The sequence below is a fragment of the Lissotriton helveticus genome, chromosome 1_2, assembly GCF_964261635.1.
Source record: "Lissotriton helveticus chromosome 1_2, aLisHel1.1, whole genome shotgun sequence".
Taxonomy (NCBI): domain Eukaryota; kingdom Metazoa; phylum Chordata; class Amphibia; order Caudata; family Salamandridae; genus Lissotriton; species Lissotriton helveticus.
The window spans coordinates 272168463-272187725 of NC_136058.1; the positions used below are offsets into that span (position 1 = coordinate 272168463).

The window sequence follows — 19263 nt, forward strand, 5'->3', positions numbered from 1 at the left end:
AGGCGATTGCGATGAGACAGAACTTCCCAGATATGGGAATACCACTCAGGCGCACTACCCACCTTTTTTCGGCATACGCAGATGACATTCTTGTCTATCTCCGCGACCTTCGTCAGCCCTTAGCTCCGATCTGTGACTTGTTTCGGAACTTTGAAACCTTATCCGGTCTTCCAGTGAATGCTGCCAAATCACATGCCTTCTTCTTTACGGACCACGCTGACCTCACGGAGGTGGCCTTTGGCGACGCTCCACTATTGGTTGCCCCCACTACCTTCAAATACTTGCGTATCCAAGTGTATAGAACAGCTGCCGATCTGTTGGAGGGTAATCTAGGCAGAACACTACGGTCCCTGAGATCCAGTGTAGATTTCTGGACTTCACTGCCTTTATCCATAATGGGACGGGCGGCAATAGCAAAGATGGTAGTTTTACCGCGCCTACTTTACTACTTTACGAACTTGCCTCTAATATTACCAATATCCACATTTCAGAAGCGGAACACGTTGCTGATAGACCTAATCTGGTGTACAGGGAGAAGGCGAATCAGTTCGAAGAAACTGCAGATATGCACTAGTATGGAGGGGCTGGGAGTCCCGGACTTTAGGGCATATTACTACGCCTGCCAACTACAGTGGCTGTCCTACTGGACAGCTGGTTGTAACCTCCATGAAATAGGATTCACTCAAACTGACCTGGAGACAGGCGCACTACACACCTTGATGCTACCAAGCTACAAGATGCGCAGAGACTTACCTACACTGCTGACCACCGCATTGACATTCTGGAAAGCAGCGCTCAAATATGCGAAAACACCCTCCACGTACGCTGGTAATGTACCACTGCTGGGCATCCCGCTTGCTGCTGGTACCCTCACTAATCGTTCACTAACACCCTGGGCGGAGTCTGGTGTCACCACAGTGGCAGACCTCTTTAGACAGGGGCTCCTAATGGATCACGACATGTTCGTGCACGAGACAGGTGCTCCACAACATTTATTTTTAACCTATGCTGCTCTGATACAATACATTAAACAACACTGGGCACCACAGGGTCGTGAACCCGACCAAAATGAGTTAGTAAAGATGGTACATTATATGGGGAGGGGGCGGCATCTGATACGCTGGATCTATACTGGGATCAGCAACCACACCAGGACACGCCTGGATCCACTGAGAGTGGTGTGGACGGAGGAGATAGGTAGGGTATTATCGGCCACCGAATGGGCAAAAATTCTGGAACACCCCAAAAAGGTATCCCGAAACTCGAGGTTCAATTTCATTCAAACCATGATATTACACCGCGCTTATTTGGCTCCTGACCGATTGGATAAAATGTTCCCTCAAACACAACACACATGCCCCAGATGTCACGGCCCTGGAGTGGGGTTATTACATATGTTGTGGACATGTCCTGATCTGTTCGGCTACTGGGTTAAAGTTAGAGAGATCATAGGAACAACGACGCACCTCCTACTGCATGACACAGTGGAGGCGTGCTTGCTTGGATTACACAAACGCAGGTCTAAACACAAAGTGCAATTTAGATCTGTCAACCTGGCTCTACTTCTGGCCCGTAGGAACATTACAATGCGGTGGAAATCAAGCAGACCCCCTGAAATACGCAACTGGTACACAGATGTGGTGAAATGGAGTAGTGCGGAGGGCGCAGCGCTGCGTAGAGAGGAGGCAAGGGGATTACGAAAAACACCAATAGCATTAGATTGGGAATCAATGTTAGAAGAGTTCAAGTCCGAGGAGCCTGAGATGTTTCTATGACATTGTTCCTGAAGGTGCATACACCACTACGAATTGCCCATACCCGGCCAACTATGGAAATGTGTGGATAGGCCCTGTATATGTATATAGACTGAGCGCCGGACGAGATACAATTGCAATAATATGGAATATGGGTGTGTGGTGTGACCTCAATTCTCTGGGGTGGGGGTGTTTAAGGGGTTGTTTCTTTATGATTGATTATCGTGAACCACAGATGAGCATTTACAAGATGAATATGTAGCAATGTTAATATGTATGACAATTTACAGGACTGTAAACGAACTCAAAATCAATAAAATATGTTTAAAAAAAAAGTGAAATGTCGGATTAGAACCGATGTCCGCAGCCCACAAAGTCCAGAACTTCGCCGCTAGATCACATCTCCTCCTCTGAATTCACAATGAAAAAGTGAGCAGAAATGTTTCATCAACAACAGTCCTCTTACAAATATATTCACCATCAGTCTATCATCCTAGCTCCACACATCCTCACAGGCGACCACATATTACTGTATTGTGGGAAACCTGAAGGAAGATCTAGGGCTTGCCTCGTTTGACATTTTCAGGACCATTCATCTCCCTGGAAGGAAGCAGATGACTATGGATTCCTGCGTCCTTCTTTCCTACATTTTGCTTCCTTAAAGTCTGGCATTTGCTTCTCTTTCTGTCTGTTTTTAACATAGGTTCTGCTTTTTGCATCCCCACTCCTAAATCTCTGTATTCTCATCTCTTTTCAAACACAAGGCATTGAACGCCCCAAGGTATCTCAAAGCCTTGTCTCCCCCAGGCCATTCATCCCATAAGCACTGCCCTCCCGGCGTGCATTTTTGGAATCATGCTCAATAGTTACATGGGCCTCAGTTGTCAACATGGCTGTATATTTATCGCAGTGTCAAGCAGCCCTTGCCTGACTCTAAGATGGCCATCAGTTGTTGTCTGAGAGGAGCCCTTTTTGGAGTTCAGCAATACTATGTTGCTAGTACCAAAATACCATAGTCGCCATTTTCGTTGTAGCAAAACATGTTTGTCTTACTAAAAAATGTCCACTGTACATGATAAACTCATTATCTAACATACACTTGGGGGAAATCTGTGCTAAATATATGTGTGGGTGTTTGCTGGTGGGGGGCACGGCACTCATTTTTGGTGACGGGAGCTTGACAAAGTGAGAAAGCAGAGATGAAAAATAACATGCAAGAAATAGAGGCAGGAAGTCTAGGTTGGGGTAGGAAGGAGGAATGAGGCAGACTCAAGACTAAGAAGATTTGGTATCCAGCAACCCTCCAATTGGGAGGCACCAGTCTTAGGCTCTTAAGAAATACCTTGGGTCCCTGCACACGGTTTTATTACTCATTAAGCATGCATACAATAACAGCGTGGTCTGTAAGATATACAGCCTTACATCTATTTCCTCAGGCATTACTTTAGATGAGCATGTTGACTTGCATCTTAAATCATATATGGCTCTGTTTTGGCGCTTAGAAATTGTGATTGGTCCCCCTGAGACACTGTAATTACTAATGTCATGTTTATTATACGGACACGGAATTTACAGTGAGCATATTCCAGGGGCACAGACGTTTGGGTGGCATGTTGTCTTGCACAGTCATTCTGATGCATCTAACAACACACTAATTCTGTTGAATATTTCTGCGGAACACTACTTCCAGTGCTTCTCTGAATGAATCTTATAAGACGTATTTTGTGCATCTGTATATTACAGCCAAGGCCACATTTGACGGGCATGGTTGTATGTCAGAATATCAAGCTCGAAAATACCGTTCTTATTGTTAAACAAAATATTAACTACCACAGGTTTGTGGAGGTAAATATATTCAGGTAAGTATCAACTTACTAATCTTACATACACATACATATATATGTATATTTATATACATATATATGTGTGTGTGTGAAGGTGTATATATATATATATATATATATATGCATGTGTGTGTAAGATTAGTAAATCTATACTTATCTTGGCAATATTGTTATTTTAGTCACAAAAATTTGGCAGGGCAATAGTATAAATGTAATAGTCTGATAGAATACCATAGACGCAGTGTTTTAAGGGGCGTATACTATGGCACTCCAGTTCTTAATGAATTGTCAGCAAAAAATTCTGAATGTCATATTTCTAAACAGACGAGTTCTGATATGTACATTTCAAGACATAGTCATTTTAATGAAACTATTTTAAGACCTAAATTCTCGAGGACCTCGGACTGCTATATTTGTGTCAGGAAAGGCAGGGTCGTTTCAAAGACTTCTGTTTTGGGTGTAATGTGGGAAACGTAATTTTGAAACAGAGTCCTTGCATAGATGACATAATGTATGAGACAGAAGGACTCAGATGCAATTCTTCATGGCAGGAGAAGCCAATGCAAAGTCAATGCAGGCAGAAACTTTGCACACCCTCTGCAATCAGTGGATCCAGTTATGTTGTACACCGTTTCAGGTAGATACTAGTTTCGTATCCCAATATGGACACCACCATTGTTCGTGCCGCATCACCTGTGGATCCTGTCAATGGCGTAAAAGTTTGACGGACGGTTCCATCAAACATGATGGCCCTCTGTTAAACATCTACAAAGTTTTAACATGTTTCAAAAATCGACCCCTAAGTGGAAAAACTTCCATGGTGTGGGGGAGGAGGTGCATTATTATTTTTTTTAACTGTCCCCAACTTCTCAGTTTTACCTGGCCGTGTCGACAGCAAAACAAACACGACATCTCACCTCTAAATAGAGTTTACAGTGTTATGTACTTTGTCGGGCTGTCGAATGAGTAAGTCAGTGATGGAGCCGAGTAGGCTCCATTATTGGCATACCTTGAGTTTGGTGTAGTGGGTGCCCCATTGCCATTGTGACAGAGTATCCTCTCTGTCATACTCACATGACTAGCTAATAAACAATATTTTAAATCCGTTTCTAATTGTTCTGGTCTGTAGGATTTGCATCAAAGCTTTGAAATAGATGGGGGAATGTGTTTGTTTAAGGAATGTGGGTGTATGAAGACTCAAAGGCACTTGTTTGGCGGAGTGTGAAGTTGTTAGCTTGTGTTTTAAGAATGATGGTCTGAACAGCATCAGGCTTCCTTCTTGTAAATACACATCTAAGTAACCTGCATTTCAAGGCTGATGATCTTTTGGGCTTCGAATGACTCGCCTCCATGTCAACTATATGGTAGCCTATGTGTTAATTCCTCCTTAATTTGATAATATGTGTGCGTTTCGTGCTTGTGACTCAGTAGGCTGCCTCTGAATGCTAATTGTAACTTGGGGCTTAGTTTATGTTCATGGAATTCACATAGGCCTTTCATCCCATTGGGCATTCAAGCGTTTAGGAGTGCTGGGAAAAGGCTAAATGATTTTGCCGAAGAGCATTAGTACTGAGTAAAGTTAGCACATGAAGGTTAATCACTGGCTCTTGGCCTGTACTTAGGCGCAGAGCGCGGTCTTTCAGCGAGCGGGCAAAGAACGATACACCATTAAATAGATTTCATTTAAAGCCTGATGGCTGCTCCTGATGCTTCGTAACCTTTCAAAAGCGGTGTTGAGAAGGGTGGAGGGACAAGGCTTAGAGATCCTGTTATTAAAGAGTGCTCTTTTTCTCTTGCACAGGATTCGTGACCCGCTGGCAGTCGGTGCTGGAGCCCAGAGGGAGCACATGACTGCCCACCTGTGCCTGCCTCTTCCCAGAAGATGACCAGACTGATGCTGGGAGTGACCCTGGAAAGGATCTGCAAGGCTGTCCTCCTGCTCTGCCTCATCCACTTCATCATCATGATGATCCTGTACTTTGACGTCTACGCTCAGCGCCTGGACTTCTTCACCCGCTTCAATGTCAGGAACTCCTCCCGCACACACCCCTACTACAACATCTCCAGGCCCAATGGGACAGCCTCCAGCTATGGCGTGGCTGCGGCGAGCGAGCGGGTCTCTCCCAGCGCCAAGCCTGGCCTCAACCACTCGGTCACAGAGCAGCCTTTACCCCCATGTCCGGAAGTGCCTCCCGGTTTAGGTAAGTTCCGGTAACCAAAGGATAGGGAGAAGCCCTATCATTCATGCTTTGCTGTTTTCCTTTTTCTTGTTTCTCCTACAAATTCATTCATCTTTGCCAATCTTCATGTCCCTGACTGAATACAATTAAATGGTATGGCCTTTTTTTAAACACAGAATATTTCCTTTTCAGAACAAAGATGAGCTTTAAAAATGAACCTGCTTTCTTTAGTAGATTTAGGATAATCTTTCAAAGCTATTCAGTAAAATGTTTAGACTTCATGCTTGTTTTCCCAAACAACTTGTCACTTCTGTTACTTCAAAAAATTAGGTGTTGTCTTTTCAAACACAGATTTTGTGATTGTGAGTTTACGCACTATAAATACTCTATCTGATATGAAATTTGTTTACGTAGCTACCCAGAAATCAGGGGTTCCATTTGTGTTGCTGGGAGTAAGTAGCGGCACCCGCAGCCATTTTTTAAGAGGGAGACTTATTTTTCATCATCAGACTTTGAAAGACAGAGAATGACAGAAAAGAGAGAAACCCGGCGAAAAATCAATATAGGACAACAGTCACATAGGGAAGAAACAAGGACGAAAAATATCCTGTAAGAGTGAAATAAAAAGTTGTGTTTCACAATATCGACTACAAAAAATATCAACATGCAGAAATATGGACTCAACAAGATCAACTACCACCATATTGTGAAAGAAAGGGTAAATAGGGAAGTGTACTTATACTATCCTAAATCCACATCTACTCACCTTGGCAATATATTGCGTGTTGATAAGGTGGAATTAACATATGTGAAGGCAGATAATAAATCTTAAAAATTCTGACTCTCCAATGGATAGAAAAAGGTTGTGTAGGGCGGTGGTAGAAAGAAGCACAAGAAGGAACCAATATTAGGCAGGCTTTGTATTTGGAAACCCCGGCATACACAGCAACCATGGTGGGCCCCTTAGACAAACTTTAGGCCCTTACACTTACATATATATATATTTTTTACGAACTAAGCACTGGCAGTAATATCACCGAATCCAGAACCTGTACTTAATATACTGGTTTTCACACTCTTTCTGCTGATGGTTTCCTGGTTAACAGACCCCAGCAGTGCTTAGCTTTTATCTTAAATATTACGTCTGTTTACCCCTCCCATTAATTCACCAAAGGATTCCTATCAGGCGTTTGATGACGCCAAATTTGAAATATGCCTTATCTTTCAAACTTAGCACTGGCGGTCTTTTATTTGCCTGCTAAAAGTTGTCGAGGGGAATAAACACATCAAGATTATACTTACAATGTAGCCATCCTTTAAAGAGCACAGACTCCGAATTCTAGTTTATGGATTTTATTATAAGGCCAAAAATAGCTGAATGTATACACACCGCAAAATCCGCGAGTATAAGTACAGGAAAATAAACACAGAGCCAAATTTACGCATATAATTGATTCGGCATAGGAGACACAGGATAATAAACTCCAAGATTAGTACACAACCCAAGATGGAGGCGGACTCCAAATCTTTTTTCATTAGAAGTAAAGCATGAAATCTCTTTCCCTACACGACTCATATAAATGATGGTTCTGGCTGGTCCACATGTCTCATTTCTCAAAGGTGTCAGCACATGTTGACTTCCTTAGAAGTACTCACGTCAAATGGATCAAATTGCTTAAGGCTATGGAGCTCGCTCTTAAGATGCTCCTTCTCCTCTGAAAATCTAGAAGTCTGGTTTTCTGTCCCTGAGCACAATACAAAAAGATAAATTCAGCCCTCTCCTAAATGTATCACGTGACAAATTATTTCACTTTCCATGACTGCGGTTATTTTCCATGACTTCTTTAATTAAATCTTCCTCGCTTCTTTGTGGCCTTGGATTGTAGATAGGCCAGGCTTAGAAGATATCCTCCCCTCTCGCTTCTCAGACTGTTCAAAGACATTCCAGTTATCTCCTTAAACTAAAAATAATGATGATAAATTCCTTATACCTACAATGGGATGAGAGCATACTGTTCTGGCACATACAAAGATACATTTAATCATTTCTTCAGTAGCTGAGGAAGCAAAACTATCAACAACCTGCACCTCTGGGCCTAAACTGCAGGCAACTTTAACACACACAATTACATTAATATGAATATAATGTCTCTCTGCATCTGTGTATACAAAAATAATGGTGTCTTCTAATATATGCAAATTCTATGTAAAGTGCACATTACATTTCTTGTTTAACATGTAGAATAAATACATTTAATAACCATAATACATTGTGATACTGAAAACATATGCAGGTGCGTTTAAACCATGAGTATAATGCATCCCTACTTTTTAGAGTGAGGTATGCGCTCTATCACATGAATAGTTTCATTTCTTCAGATTTCTCCACCATGATTGTGAACAAATGCACAGTATGAAGAGGTACGCCTGTCTCACTGGGTCTGGTGGCTCAGTGACATACACCGTCTACTGTCTCACCACAACATCCTGATCTCCCTGCCTGCATCTTCCGTGTCTTGGAGCTCTTTCGAGCTACTAGATGAGCAGGTCCCATCCAGGTTTTCATTGTATCCCCCCTACACATGTTGAATCCCTGTAATGTGTTGATAATTTACAGCAAGGCTTTCCAAAGTTGGTCCTGCAGGGCCAGATCCGTGCTAAATATTTAGCATATCCCCATTTAGATAAATATAGTTATCTTAACATCTGGCATGGATCCGGCCCTCCAGGACTGACTTTAGAGAGAACCCTTATTTACAGTCAACCACTAAACTAATGCTTTCTCTCATTTCACATAAAGTGAATACTTTAATGTACATGGTCTTTAAAGCTCAGTTTTCTTTTTTGATCGATTCTTTGAGCTTTCTTTGTATTATTCAAGTTGTTTAAAAATTACATGATACTAAGACATCCACATTCTTAGTGGCAACCAATGGCAGTGGGTTTAAGCGTGACAGTAGAAAATCATGCCTGAGATCGTGTGATTCTTCTTTAGAGACCGACATGAAGTGGATGGATGACATGGATCTGCCAGTGGGACACACTCTGTGGTCGACTATCTCGATGCGCTATGCAGGTCAGCCTGCTAGTGTTCAGAGTTAGGATATACAACAAATGTATGCACAGCAAGACTTTAATTTCAGTAGTGATGAACTCTGATCAATTTAGTTCGGAGAAATAAAGATGATGATTTTTTCCTGCTAATATACTTTCCAAATCTCTTAAATGGCTCTTACTGCCCCATTAAACCCCCACACATTTCACAATCACCTAAAACTCCTTTTCATCTATGCTCCACTTTACTTCTTACGTATCCTAGTCTACCAAAACCAGACCTCTCTTTCCCACTGCTGTTCCTCACACCCCAATTGGACATTATCATGAACACCACATTCTAAACCTATTTACTTACTGATGGCATGTCAAAGCGAGTAAGCTGGCACCGCCCATGTCTTCAAAGCCTTGCCCCGTGTAATGACCACCTTCTCTATATGTTTTGGTGCTTCTGTCAGTCACCAGGTCATTACTTACCACACCCTTTCTCAGGTTACAGAAAGACACCACATTTCACAATACTTACCCAAGAAAGGAATAAACACTGACAACATATAAGACCATTGCTGAGGAGCTCGCAAATAACAACAAGTCACAACACCTCCCAATCCAAGAGGGTAAACAACGCATGCTCCTCCTGGCAATGTAATTTAGACATCCCTGATGGGAGGCACTTTCCCTTCCATATCAACAATTACCCATTAGAGGGGAATCACCCATCCCTCTGTAAGTACTTGGTAAAAAAAGGGTCTCAACCTTCCCTCACAAGGAATACCAACAAATGATATGCTCTAGGGTTTCTTTATTACATGATAATAGGATGACAAAAGAAAGAAATAACTAAACATCACAGTAAACATTAGCAGCAATCATCAGCACATAGATATACATAGAGCCTGAAAATAAAAGCATAGTTAGATAAAGTTAGATATACATCGAACACCTCACCATAATCTTAGGCGTCTTGTCATCTGAAGAAGGGTCCGTCTCTCTTTCCCTCACTGGTTGGTTCCGGACTCTCTGTTGCACACACACGTCTGCACCGTGATGTATCATCAGACCGCCAAAACACCAGACCAGCATCTCACCATCTCACCATCTCTCCGCCTCTCAGAAACTTTCTCTCTGTCTCTCAGAAACTCTCTCTCTGCATCTCTCACAGACCCCCTTTCTCTAATATAGAACTCTATCCTCTATCGAAGCTTCTGGAAAAACCCGCCTACCTTTCTCACAAGATTCCTGTACCCTTCCACACCAGGCACCCAACAGCAGCTGGCCAAGCGTTTTGTTATGGCGCCAATGCGAAGAAGGCACATTCCTCCTGATAAGAACTGATCTGCTCTGGTTCACTGCCGGTGAACAACACATGTAATCTCAAATATCACCTCTCACCTACAGAGGCTCAGAAGATGGCTGCAGTTTAGAATATGGAGTTGCTCAAGCATAGGCCTCTACTACTTGGAAAGCAGAATGCTATTATACCACGTCAAAGCCAATAGGCTAAAGTCATAATTCACCTAACTCAAATAACACTATGCCCTTAATCCCTCAGTATCCCCTATAGAGCACATGTGTGCACCATCACCAACAACTCTGCACCTCGACATCCCATACCTTCTATTCTTTGGCAAGATTATTGTAATGCAAGACCATCCTACATTAAGGCTAAAGTAACATAGCACACTAAAATCAGTACACAATCGTGGTGATCGAGGGTCATCAAAGATCATCAGACCACTAACGTGGCTCATGCACTACACCCCGGTCTCTAGAGACCTGAGGAAAGTGTCTTTAAGAGGATAAAAACATTTGCATCCTCAGCCTTCCCTCTTGGTCCCTGCAAACCAAGTTGGAAGCAGATGAATGGTGACAGCTACTGTGGCTAAACCCACTAATGCAAGTAAATCCTCAGTGGAAAGAACCCTGTTATTGACACCTATTTTTCTACAATTATATATATTCTACGTGGCTGCTATAATAGGTCACTGTGTCAGACCAGCATTTCTCACATCATTGCAGTTAGCAATACATTTTATAGTCAAATGCAATGCCATCATAATGCCTTCACCTACATTTCACAGCATCCCACGTTTGCCCTAAGAGTGCCCCACAACACGTGTGTTGTGGGGTGCCTCTTGCATTCCCTATGCATGCAGACAAATCAAAGAGACAGTGCTTAATTTGAGCCAGCAGATGCCGGAGGGGGCCACCGGTACTCTTTTATGGGGACCCGCACTTTTATTTTCCTTATTCGGTATTGACTGAGAAAAAGGGAAAAACACACAAATGGTTAAGAAGAAGGAAGAGAAGGAAAGAAACAATGTCATAAAGGAAGAAAGCAGGACTCTGGAAGGGTGCGATAATGGGGCAAGAAGCATCTAGTCTTGTAGTAAAGAGGCATGAGATGCAATTCAAAACTATACAGATATTTAATAGCACAGGCTACAGGCTTCTGAGCAGTGCTGAGGCCACTAGTACTCATTCTTTTACAAATCAAGCACTGCAAAAAGGAGGGAGTAGAGGAGTCTTGGGGTGCTGAGGCATGCTTACCAGACATTGATACCTCAAACGTTACTCTTATTGTTATAGATGTTGGAACAATTGGGTGAAAAACAACTCAGTTGTTGGTATTCACCAAGGTACAATCGCACTTCTCCAAAAATGGCTGTATTTCTAGAATGCTGTCCTGACTTCCAAAGAGGGATACATTTGATTAGTGACTACCAGTTTGGGGGCTGGTGCCCACTGTTAAGCAGCCTTTCGGCCAGCCCAGGGCTGTAACACCAGGCTTATTTCGTCCATCGGCACTCGGGTGAGGTTACTAATGAAAGAGAAAGGAATTAGTCTCCAGGTTATACCTGGCTTCTTGTCTTAAGCAATATACTCAGCATTCATACTTTGCTGCTGGTTCCCCACTTTCCATAACATAGTCTCATCCCATATCTTAGTAAAGGTGTGCACCTATGACAAAGGAAATTACTTCATTCCTGGTCCTGTCTCAAATACATGGTTACAGTGGCTGCATTCTTATTCCTTTTGACTAGCACGGACTTCTTAGAGATACCACAACAAACACGTTACGGTGACAGAAGGCCTCAACTAATTACCATTGAAGGGGATTCATTCAAGCATCCTACCCATCAGGTTTTTGTTTTCCTCAGTGCAACAGGTTTGGCCAGACATGGGTCCTGTGCTCACAGTGCCACAGGAATCAAGCTGTACCTTGCTGCTGCTTGTGCTTCCACCTAGCCTGGTGGCTCATGCTAGACTGTTCCTATTGGTACAGGACTAAGGCTGGTTTGCATATGGCTTGTCGCTTCCTGAGTGATATAGTTGGCAAAAAACAAAAGATTGACTGGAATGCAGGTGGGTAGTCACCAGTGGTGATATTAATTAAAGTATTCCATCCATCACTGTTTGCTTTCCTTGTTAGAGATACAACCTCTAACAGGGACTTTTTACCAACCAACCTATAACTGTAGAATGAGATCCCATGTTGAGCAACTGTTTGCAAAGTTATAATAAGGTTCTATTGAAATGGGAATGCTGGTCCACTTTCCTTTGAAATGGATGAAGGGGATAGTTGCTTATAAACAAATAAAACTGGCAACCAAAATGTAGGCCATAAAAAGGCCAAGTGATGGCAGATATTTCAAATGAAAGTGAAGCAACAGATTTGTGTAGGAACCTAGGGTACAGCACTTTCTAGCAGCTGTTGCTGGTGTTTTTAAAACCCTTCCTGAGGCAGCAAACTAGTTGACGTTACCACAGTCTCGGTGATATTCTATATGTACGTTAACATATGGTATTCAGAGGTGATTCTCAATAAATAGCAAGGTTCTCTCTAAGAATGTTTAGAGAAGAAACAAGTGCTTGCTGCCGTGGATGTATAAGTACCTACGGGCATGTTTTGGTTGATGCAGATGTGAAGGTTTTGAACTGAATTGACGTGAGATATTGACCCATTATGGCCGCCCAGATGTCAATTAGTAGGTCACGAGAACCTCAGTTTGCATAGGGATGAGCCTCAACACGTTTCCACCATCTACCGCCTGCCATAGGTTAATGTCTTGGATAAATAATAGTGTCCTTGCTTTCTCGATGCATGGTTGGGTTCACTGAACGTACGTCGCATATTTATGTTGAATGCAACTGGCAGATGTAAATCGACGTATCCTGTGCAGAAGCATATGTTTATTGCAGAAAATACCCTTTTGAATTGGGTCCCGTGATTGTCTGTGAAATTAGAGCCCAGTAGCTGAGTAAAAAATAAACAAGTGAAAATCATTTCTCTAGGCGCACTTTAAAAGCCTCGTTTTAAAAGTGAAACATTTATAGATGTTAATTGTTTATAGAGCTACCAGGAGTTAGTGACTTTAAATTAAATAATATGTTTCCCTATCTAGATGTTTGTGGAAAGTAGGGGAGAATTTAAACGGGGCCATTTCAATTGTTCTGGGGGGGAAGGCATCTTTAAAGGAAAGGCTGCACTTTCACTGAAACCTGGCATGAGAATGCCACATCCTGCCTCAGGGCACTGTGTACCACTACAAACCAGAGAGCTCATTTATTGAGGGGGCATGATATTCCGCCCCCCCCCCCAAACCTCCCTTCCCTCATCCCTCCTATCATACGCTCCTGGTTCTACCCAGGGTCTGTTGCCCCTTTGTTTGATCTTTTCCAAAACAGGAGCCATCCAGCTTCCTTGATGAGTCGGTGTTATCTGGTACAATTACATAACCCAATGGCTACTGGCTGCAAGGTGGCAGGGATTGCTGGCACTAGAGCAGGGCCGGACTGGGAACCACAACCGGCCCCGGCAAAGTGCTCGGCCGCCCCCCACTCAGGGGGGAGGTTGGGGGGGGGGGGAGGTGGGGGAGGGGTGGAGGTGGCGCCGAGCTCTTTGCCCGGGCCCGTTTTCGGCCGATTTTGGTACAGGGCCAATTTTGCAGCTGTGCTGCAAAAACGGCCCAGTAACAATAACGGCCCCCAGGGGCCCAAAACCGGCCCCCACCTGTGCGGCGCACCGGGGGATTGCCCAGTGCCTGCTATGGCCAGTCCGGCCCTGCACTAGAGTGCGGGATCCACGCCGGCAGTGCTTCAACCTAGAACCCCATTGAGCGGCGCTGCTCATTTCCAGTGGCGGACGGTAATTTTACCAGGAAGTGGTGCACTCATATACACTCACTCACACCCATGCCTTCACACACGCACACACATTCCCAACACTCACTTACAAATGCACATACATTTATGCATCCATGCATGCACGCAGCAAACATAAAAAGCACATAAAACGTATCTCCACTGCAGCTCTCCACTATAGCTCTCCGGGAGGGAAGCCTCGGAGGTCCCAGCCTCCTAGCAGGTTTGGGACTGCTGCCTCTCCTCATCGGCTGACTAAGAGGTCAGGCAAGGAGGGGAGGCAGCAGTCCCTCACTTGACACAGAGTGGGATGGGGTCAGTGGGAGTTGCTGACCCCACCCACTCTGTGACGAGGTGTCACTGATTGACTATTGGCCGTGCGCACTTCAGGGCTTAGAAATGAAGCGCCCAGGTCCGAGGCAATCAGTGACACTTCAGCTCGTATGAGGAAGAGGGCCACAAGGCGCTTTTGCCAGGCTGAGGAAGTCACACCCACAGGGCTGTGAAATCCTCAGCCTGACCATGGTTCAGCTCATGCAGCCAGGCGCCTGCGCATTTAGTGCAAGTCTAGCTCTTGGATGCCTGACCTGAACAAGAAAAGTGTCTGTCAGGCTGAACTTTGTTAAGCCTGACAGACCCTCTTCTTGACAGGAAAAATGTAGCGGGAATGGCTCCTCAGCCCAAACGGAGTTCCCGCAGCTGCACCTTTCATTAGTAGACTTGTAAGGACGCAATGCTATTCAAACAGTCATTAATATGCAAGATCCTGCAGAGTGAGCAGCTCACACCATTATTCATTCTGATCTTGAATATATATTATTAATCATTTACACACACATTGCATCTCCTCTCCTTAAGACAACTGCTCTCTTTGCTAAAGATTCTACTTCCACGTTCTTTATTTCTTCCAATGTCTGATGTCATGTAGGACTATCACACTGGTATAAAGCTCATATTTTTTTACGTGTGTCATAGTTTTCATGCCTAGATGCAATCAATATTGAGGTACCGAGCATTATAAATCACATAAAGAAGTGTATATTTGTATCTAGGATTCTGGTGACCTGATAATAAGTCACTAAAATGTATCCACAATCCGTCAAAGCCATTCATTTGGTATACAGTTCCCCCAATTGTACGTTCCCAGAACTTGTCAAATAATGTCCTCATATTGAGTCACAGGCCCATAGGGAGGGTGCCCACATACACAGCCACGGAAGTCCTCAGTGACCTGCAATACTCTTCTTAATGTATACATGGGGTACTTTATTTCTTATAATACCTTGCCTTTATAGTTGCACATCATCCTATTGTTTATGAAACACCTTCAGCCAGTGTGTTTCTTTACAAGACGTCTGATTTGAAGATGTCTGAAAGTGTCATGTCACAAGACCACTTTGCATTTGTGAGATAGAGAAACGAGAATGAGAAAGTAGCAAACCCTCCGGAGATATAAGTAGCTAAAATGGAAATAGAGGAAGTAAAAGTCAAATGACTGAGTTCCCTTTCTTATTTACTGTGCCCAGTGTCTCCATACCAGCGTGCTTTAGTGTGAAGGGCGGTACAAAAGGGAGTGGTGATGGACGGAGCATCTGAACCAATCAAACACTCACACCCAGTCAAAAGATCTGGGTTTGATCCATCACCGTTATTTAGCCCACTCTGCTACCCCTGTTCAGACAAGTGTGAAGGGCGAGCTGGTCTCATCTGCTCCTGTATGCAAAGATCCTTTGCTCTGTTTTGAAACCCAAAGGAATGAGAGCTAGCTCATTTACTTTACTTTGAGAAAACCCAGGAATGAGACCAAGCACATTTGCTTTAGTTTTAGAACCCTCCAGGAATGAGACCTAGCTCATTTACTTTAGTTTTAAAACCCCCAGGAATGAGACCTAGCTCATTTACTTTACTTTTAAAACCCCCAGGAATGAGACCTAGCTCATTTGCTTTAGTTTTAAAACCCTCCAGGAATGAGACCAAGCTCATTTACTTTAGTTTTAAAAACCCCAGGAATGAGACCTAGCTCATTTACTTTCGTTTTAAAACCCCAGGAATGAGACCTAGCTCATTTACTTTAGTTTTAAAACCCCCAGGAATGAGACCAAGCACATTTGCTTTAGTTTTAGAACCCTCCAGGAATGAGACCTAGCTCATTTACTTTAGTTTTAAAACCCCCAGGAATGAGACCTAGCTCATTTACTTTACTTTTAAAACCCCCAGGAATGAGACCTAGCTCATTTACTTTAGTTTTAAAACCCCCAGGAATGAGACCTAGCTCATTTACTTTACTTTTAAAACCCCCAGGAATGAGACCTAGCTCATTTGCTTTAGTTTTAAAACCCTCCAGGAATGAGACCTAGCTCATTTACTTTAGTTTTAAAAACCCCAGGAATGAGACCTAGCTCATTTACTTTCGTTTTAAAACCCCCAGGAATGAGACCTAGCTCATTTGCTTTAGTTTTAAAACCCTCCAGGAATGAGACCTAGCTCATTTACTTTAGTTTTAAAACCCTCCAGGAATGAGACCTAGCTCATTTACTTTAGTTTTAAAAACCCCAGGAATGAGACCTAGCTCATTTACTTTAGTTTTAAAAACCCCAGGAATGAGACCTAGCTCATTTACTTTCGTTTTAAAACCCCAGGAATGAGACCTAGCTCATTTACTTTAGTTTTAAAACCCCCAGGAATGAGACCTAGCTCATTTACTTTAGTTTTAAAACCCCCAGGAATGAAACCTAGCTCATTTACTTTGGAGGCATATGGTCTGGGATGTGGAGTCGTTCCAGCTGTTCACAGGCCTTACCTGGCCTGTATTTCCAGCCCCACATCTGGTGCTGTATTGTCGGGAGGCGTGGAATGGGATGTGGGTGGTGCAGTGTGTGTCCTGGCAGTGTCAGCATAAGTGAAACAGATTATCATCAGAGCCATTAAATTGCATAATTGGGCAGTAATGCTCTACAGTTCTGTAATGCTATTGAGACACGCTACTTTATGGACCTTCATACACGTTACTCGTTGTGTATTTTTATAGTGCCTATAAATCAAGCAAGGCTTCTCAGTTTGGCTGTAATCTGCATTCCAGATAATTTAGTAACTGCAGGGTGAGTGGTTTAGAGTGGCAACAGAACAACGAAATGGCAATAAAGAGCTGTAATTAAGAAGTGCAGGATATTTGCTTTTTTAAATCACAATGCCTAGTTTAGTTTAGATTATTGTGAACTGTAAAACATATGTTTTTTATTCTTCCAAACGGTGGAATGTTTAAAGATGGACTGTTTTCTCTACCGTAGTTTTCTGTTTTGTTCGCACTTCTCCAGTATATTTTTGATTAAGCAAAGGGGGTGCTTCTGCTTTCATTATTTAAATGGATTCTGATTCTCAGGGAGCAAAACAGTAGAATTAAGAGGCAAATCAGTCGGGTAATGATTTTTGCAGTGTTATTGGTTGAAGCGCAAAATTCACTGGAATGATGCAAATCAAAAGAATTATTAGTAATAATTAGCAGAAAAATGTCATTATCTGAACTGGCAACCTGTGTATACAGAGCATTCGAATGGGCAACCTTGTGTTATGGTCCTAAAAAGTAATTGAGAAGACACGTATTCAGGGCACTAATTCTTGTTTCTCATTATGTTTTTTTCTATGTTTTATGTAAGAATTAATATTCCCTTTTAGATATCTATTTCAGAGAAATGCATGACTGTTAACAAGTAGTTTAGAGTATAACCAGTGCCACAAGATGGAATGACTTGATTGTCATTTAAAAGAATATTATATTGGATTTTAGGATCATACAATTTATTTTAGCTTAGCATCGCCCGAAAAACGAGACACTTTTTACATGAATATGTTTGTTGAAAACAGTAATTTGAATACTTTCATATACTATTTGGTAGTTAATAGAAAATAGAAAACATAATTTACATTAGTGTTTCTAAACTGCTGTTGTGAAAACATGTTTTATCTGCAAGACTCTTTCTTGTAGCTGCTCCTTACAGTATTGAGATAACAATAGATGGCTGATTGCATGTAATGTTTCTGTTTTGTTCACACTTCATGATTAGACTGCTGATTAAGCAAAGAAGTTTGAATAGTGCTTTGACTAATTAAAGGGAATGAGATGCTTAGAGACCATAGACTGTGAATGTTGGAAATGAAATCAGATGCAAAAACAACATGCCTGAGAATTGGATATAGGATTTTTTATGAGCAGGAAGCGACACCTTCCTATACATACACAATCCTCCCCTGCACACATACATCCTTGCACTCTGGCGCAAGGGTGCCTGCGTAACTTATCGCCATCGCAGGGGGAAACGCAAGGCTGTTCCATATCCTTGTGAATACGGTGCAGCCTAGCGTTTCCGAAGTGGCGGAGAGAAGCGTTGAGCCAAGGAGGCTAACGCCTCTCTCCGCCACTTCCTTGTGAATATCCCCCCAGGGATATTCTGAGCAGGTGTGGTGTTAGTCTTCCAGACATTGTTCTACTTTCTGTCCATCAACTGTGTTTTTTGCAATTTTCACCCCGAGTGGACTGGGGATGCTCAGACGTGAGTCCCAGGCTCTCCACACCACTGGAGTCAAGCTATCCAGGCTGGTGAAGGCTGATAGCCAGAAACCGGTCCTTGGATGCTTGATTCCGGTCTGGGAAAGACATGGCTTGGTAGTTCGGACTGGACTGTTCCCATGAGGCACAGGGTCAGAGCTGATTTGCATATAGCCAGGGTCTAACCCAGGGTGGTGTGGAGTGCAAAAAAACGATGGATTTAGGCCCAGATCCTTGTACTGGGGTGAATGTATGACATTGTTTTACATTCTCTCCATCAACTGTGTTTTTTGCAATTTTCACCCCGAGTTGGCTGGGGATGCTCAGACGTGAGTCCCAGGCTCTCCACACCACTGGAGTCAAGCTATCCAGGCTGATGAAGGCTGATAGCCAGAAACCGGTCCTTGGATGCTTGATTCCGGTCTGGGAAAGACATGGCTTGGTAGTTCGGACTGGACTGTTCCCATGAGGCACAGGGTCCGAGCTGATTTGCATATAGCCAGTGTCTAACCCAGGGTGGTGTGGAGTGCAAAAAAACGATGGATTTAGGCCCAGATCCTCGTACTGGGGTGAATGTATGACATTGTTCTACATTCTGTCCATCAACTGTGTTTTTTGCAATTTTCACCCCGAGTGGGCTGGGGATGCTCAGACGTGAGTCCCAGGCTCTCCACACCACTGGAGTCAAGCTATCCAGGCTGATGAAGGCTGATAACCAGAAACCGATCCTTGGATGCTTGATT

The 19263-nt window shown here is 43.1% G+C and overlaps 1 protein-coding gene across 2 annotated transcripts in view; it reads left to right on the forward strand.

The window, feature by feature from the left end:
• B4GALT2 (beta-1,4-galactosyltransferase 2) overlaps positions 1-19263 on the forward strand; it is a 929689-nt gene that overhangs the window by 386018 nt on the left and 524408 nt on the right. For both annotated transcript variants that reach the window (XM_078671715.1, XM_078671716.1), the window contains exon 2: positions 5400-5799. In XM_078671715.1, the coding sequence (XP_078527841.1) occupies positions 5481-5799 (319 nt within the window). In that variant the 5' untranslated portion in view covers positions 5400-5480. The remainder of the gene's footprint in view (positions 1-5399; positions 5800-19263) is intronic.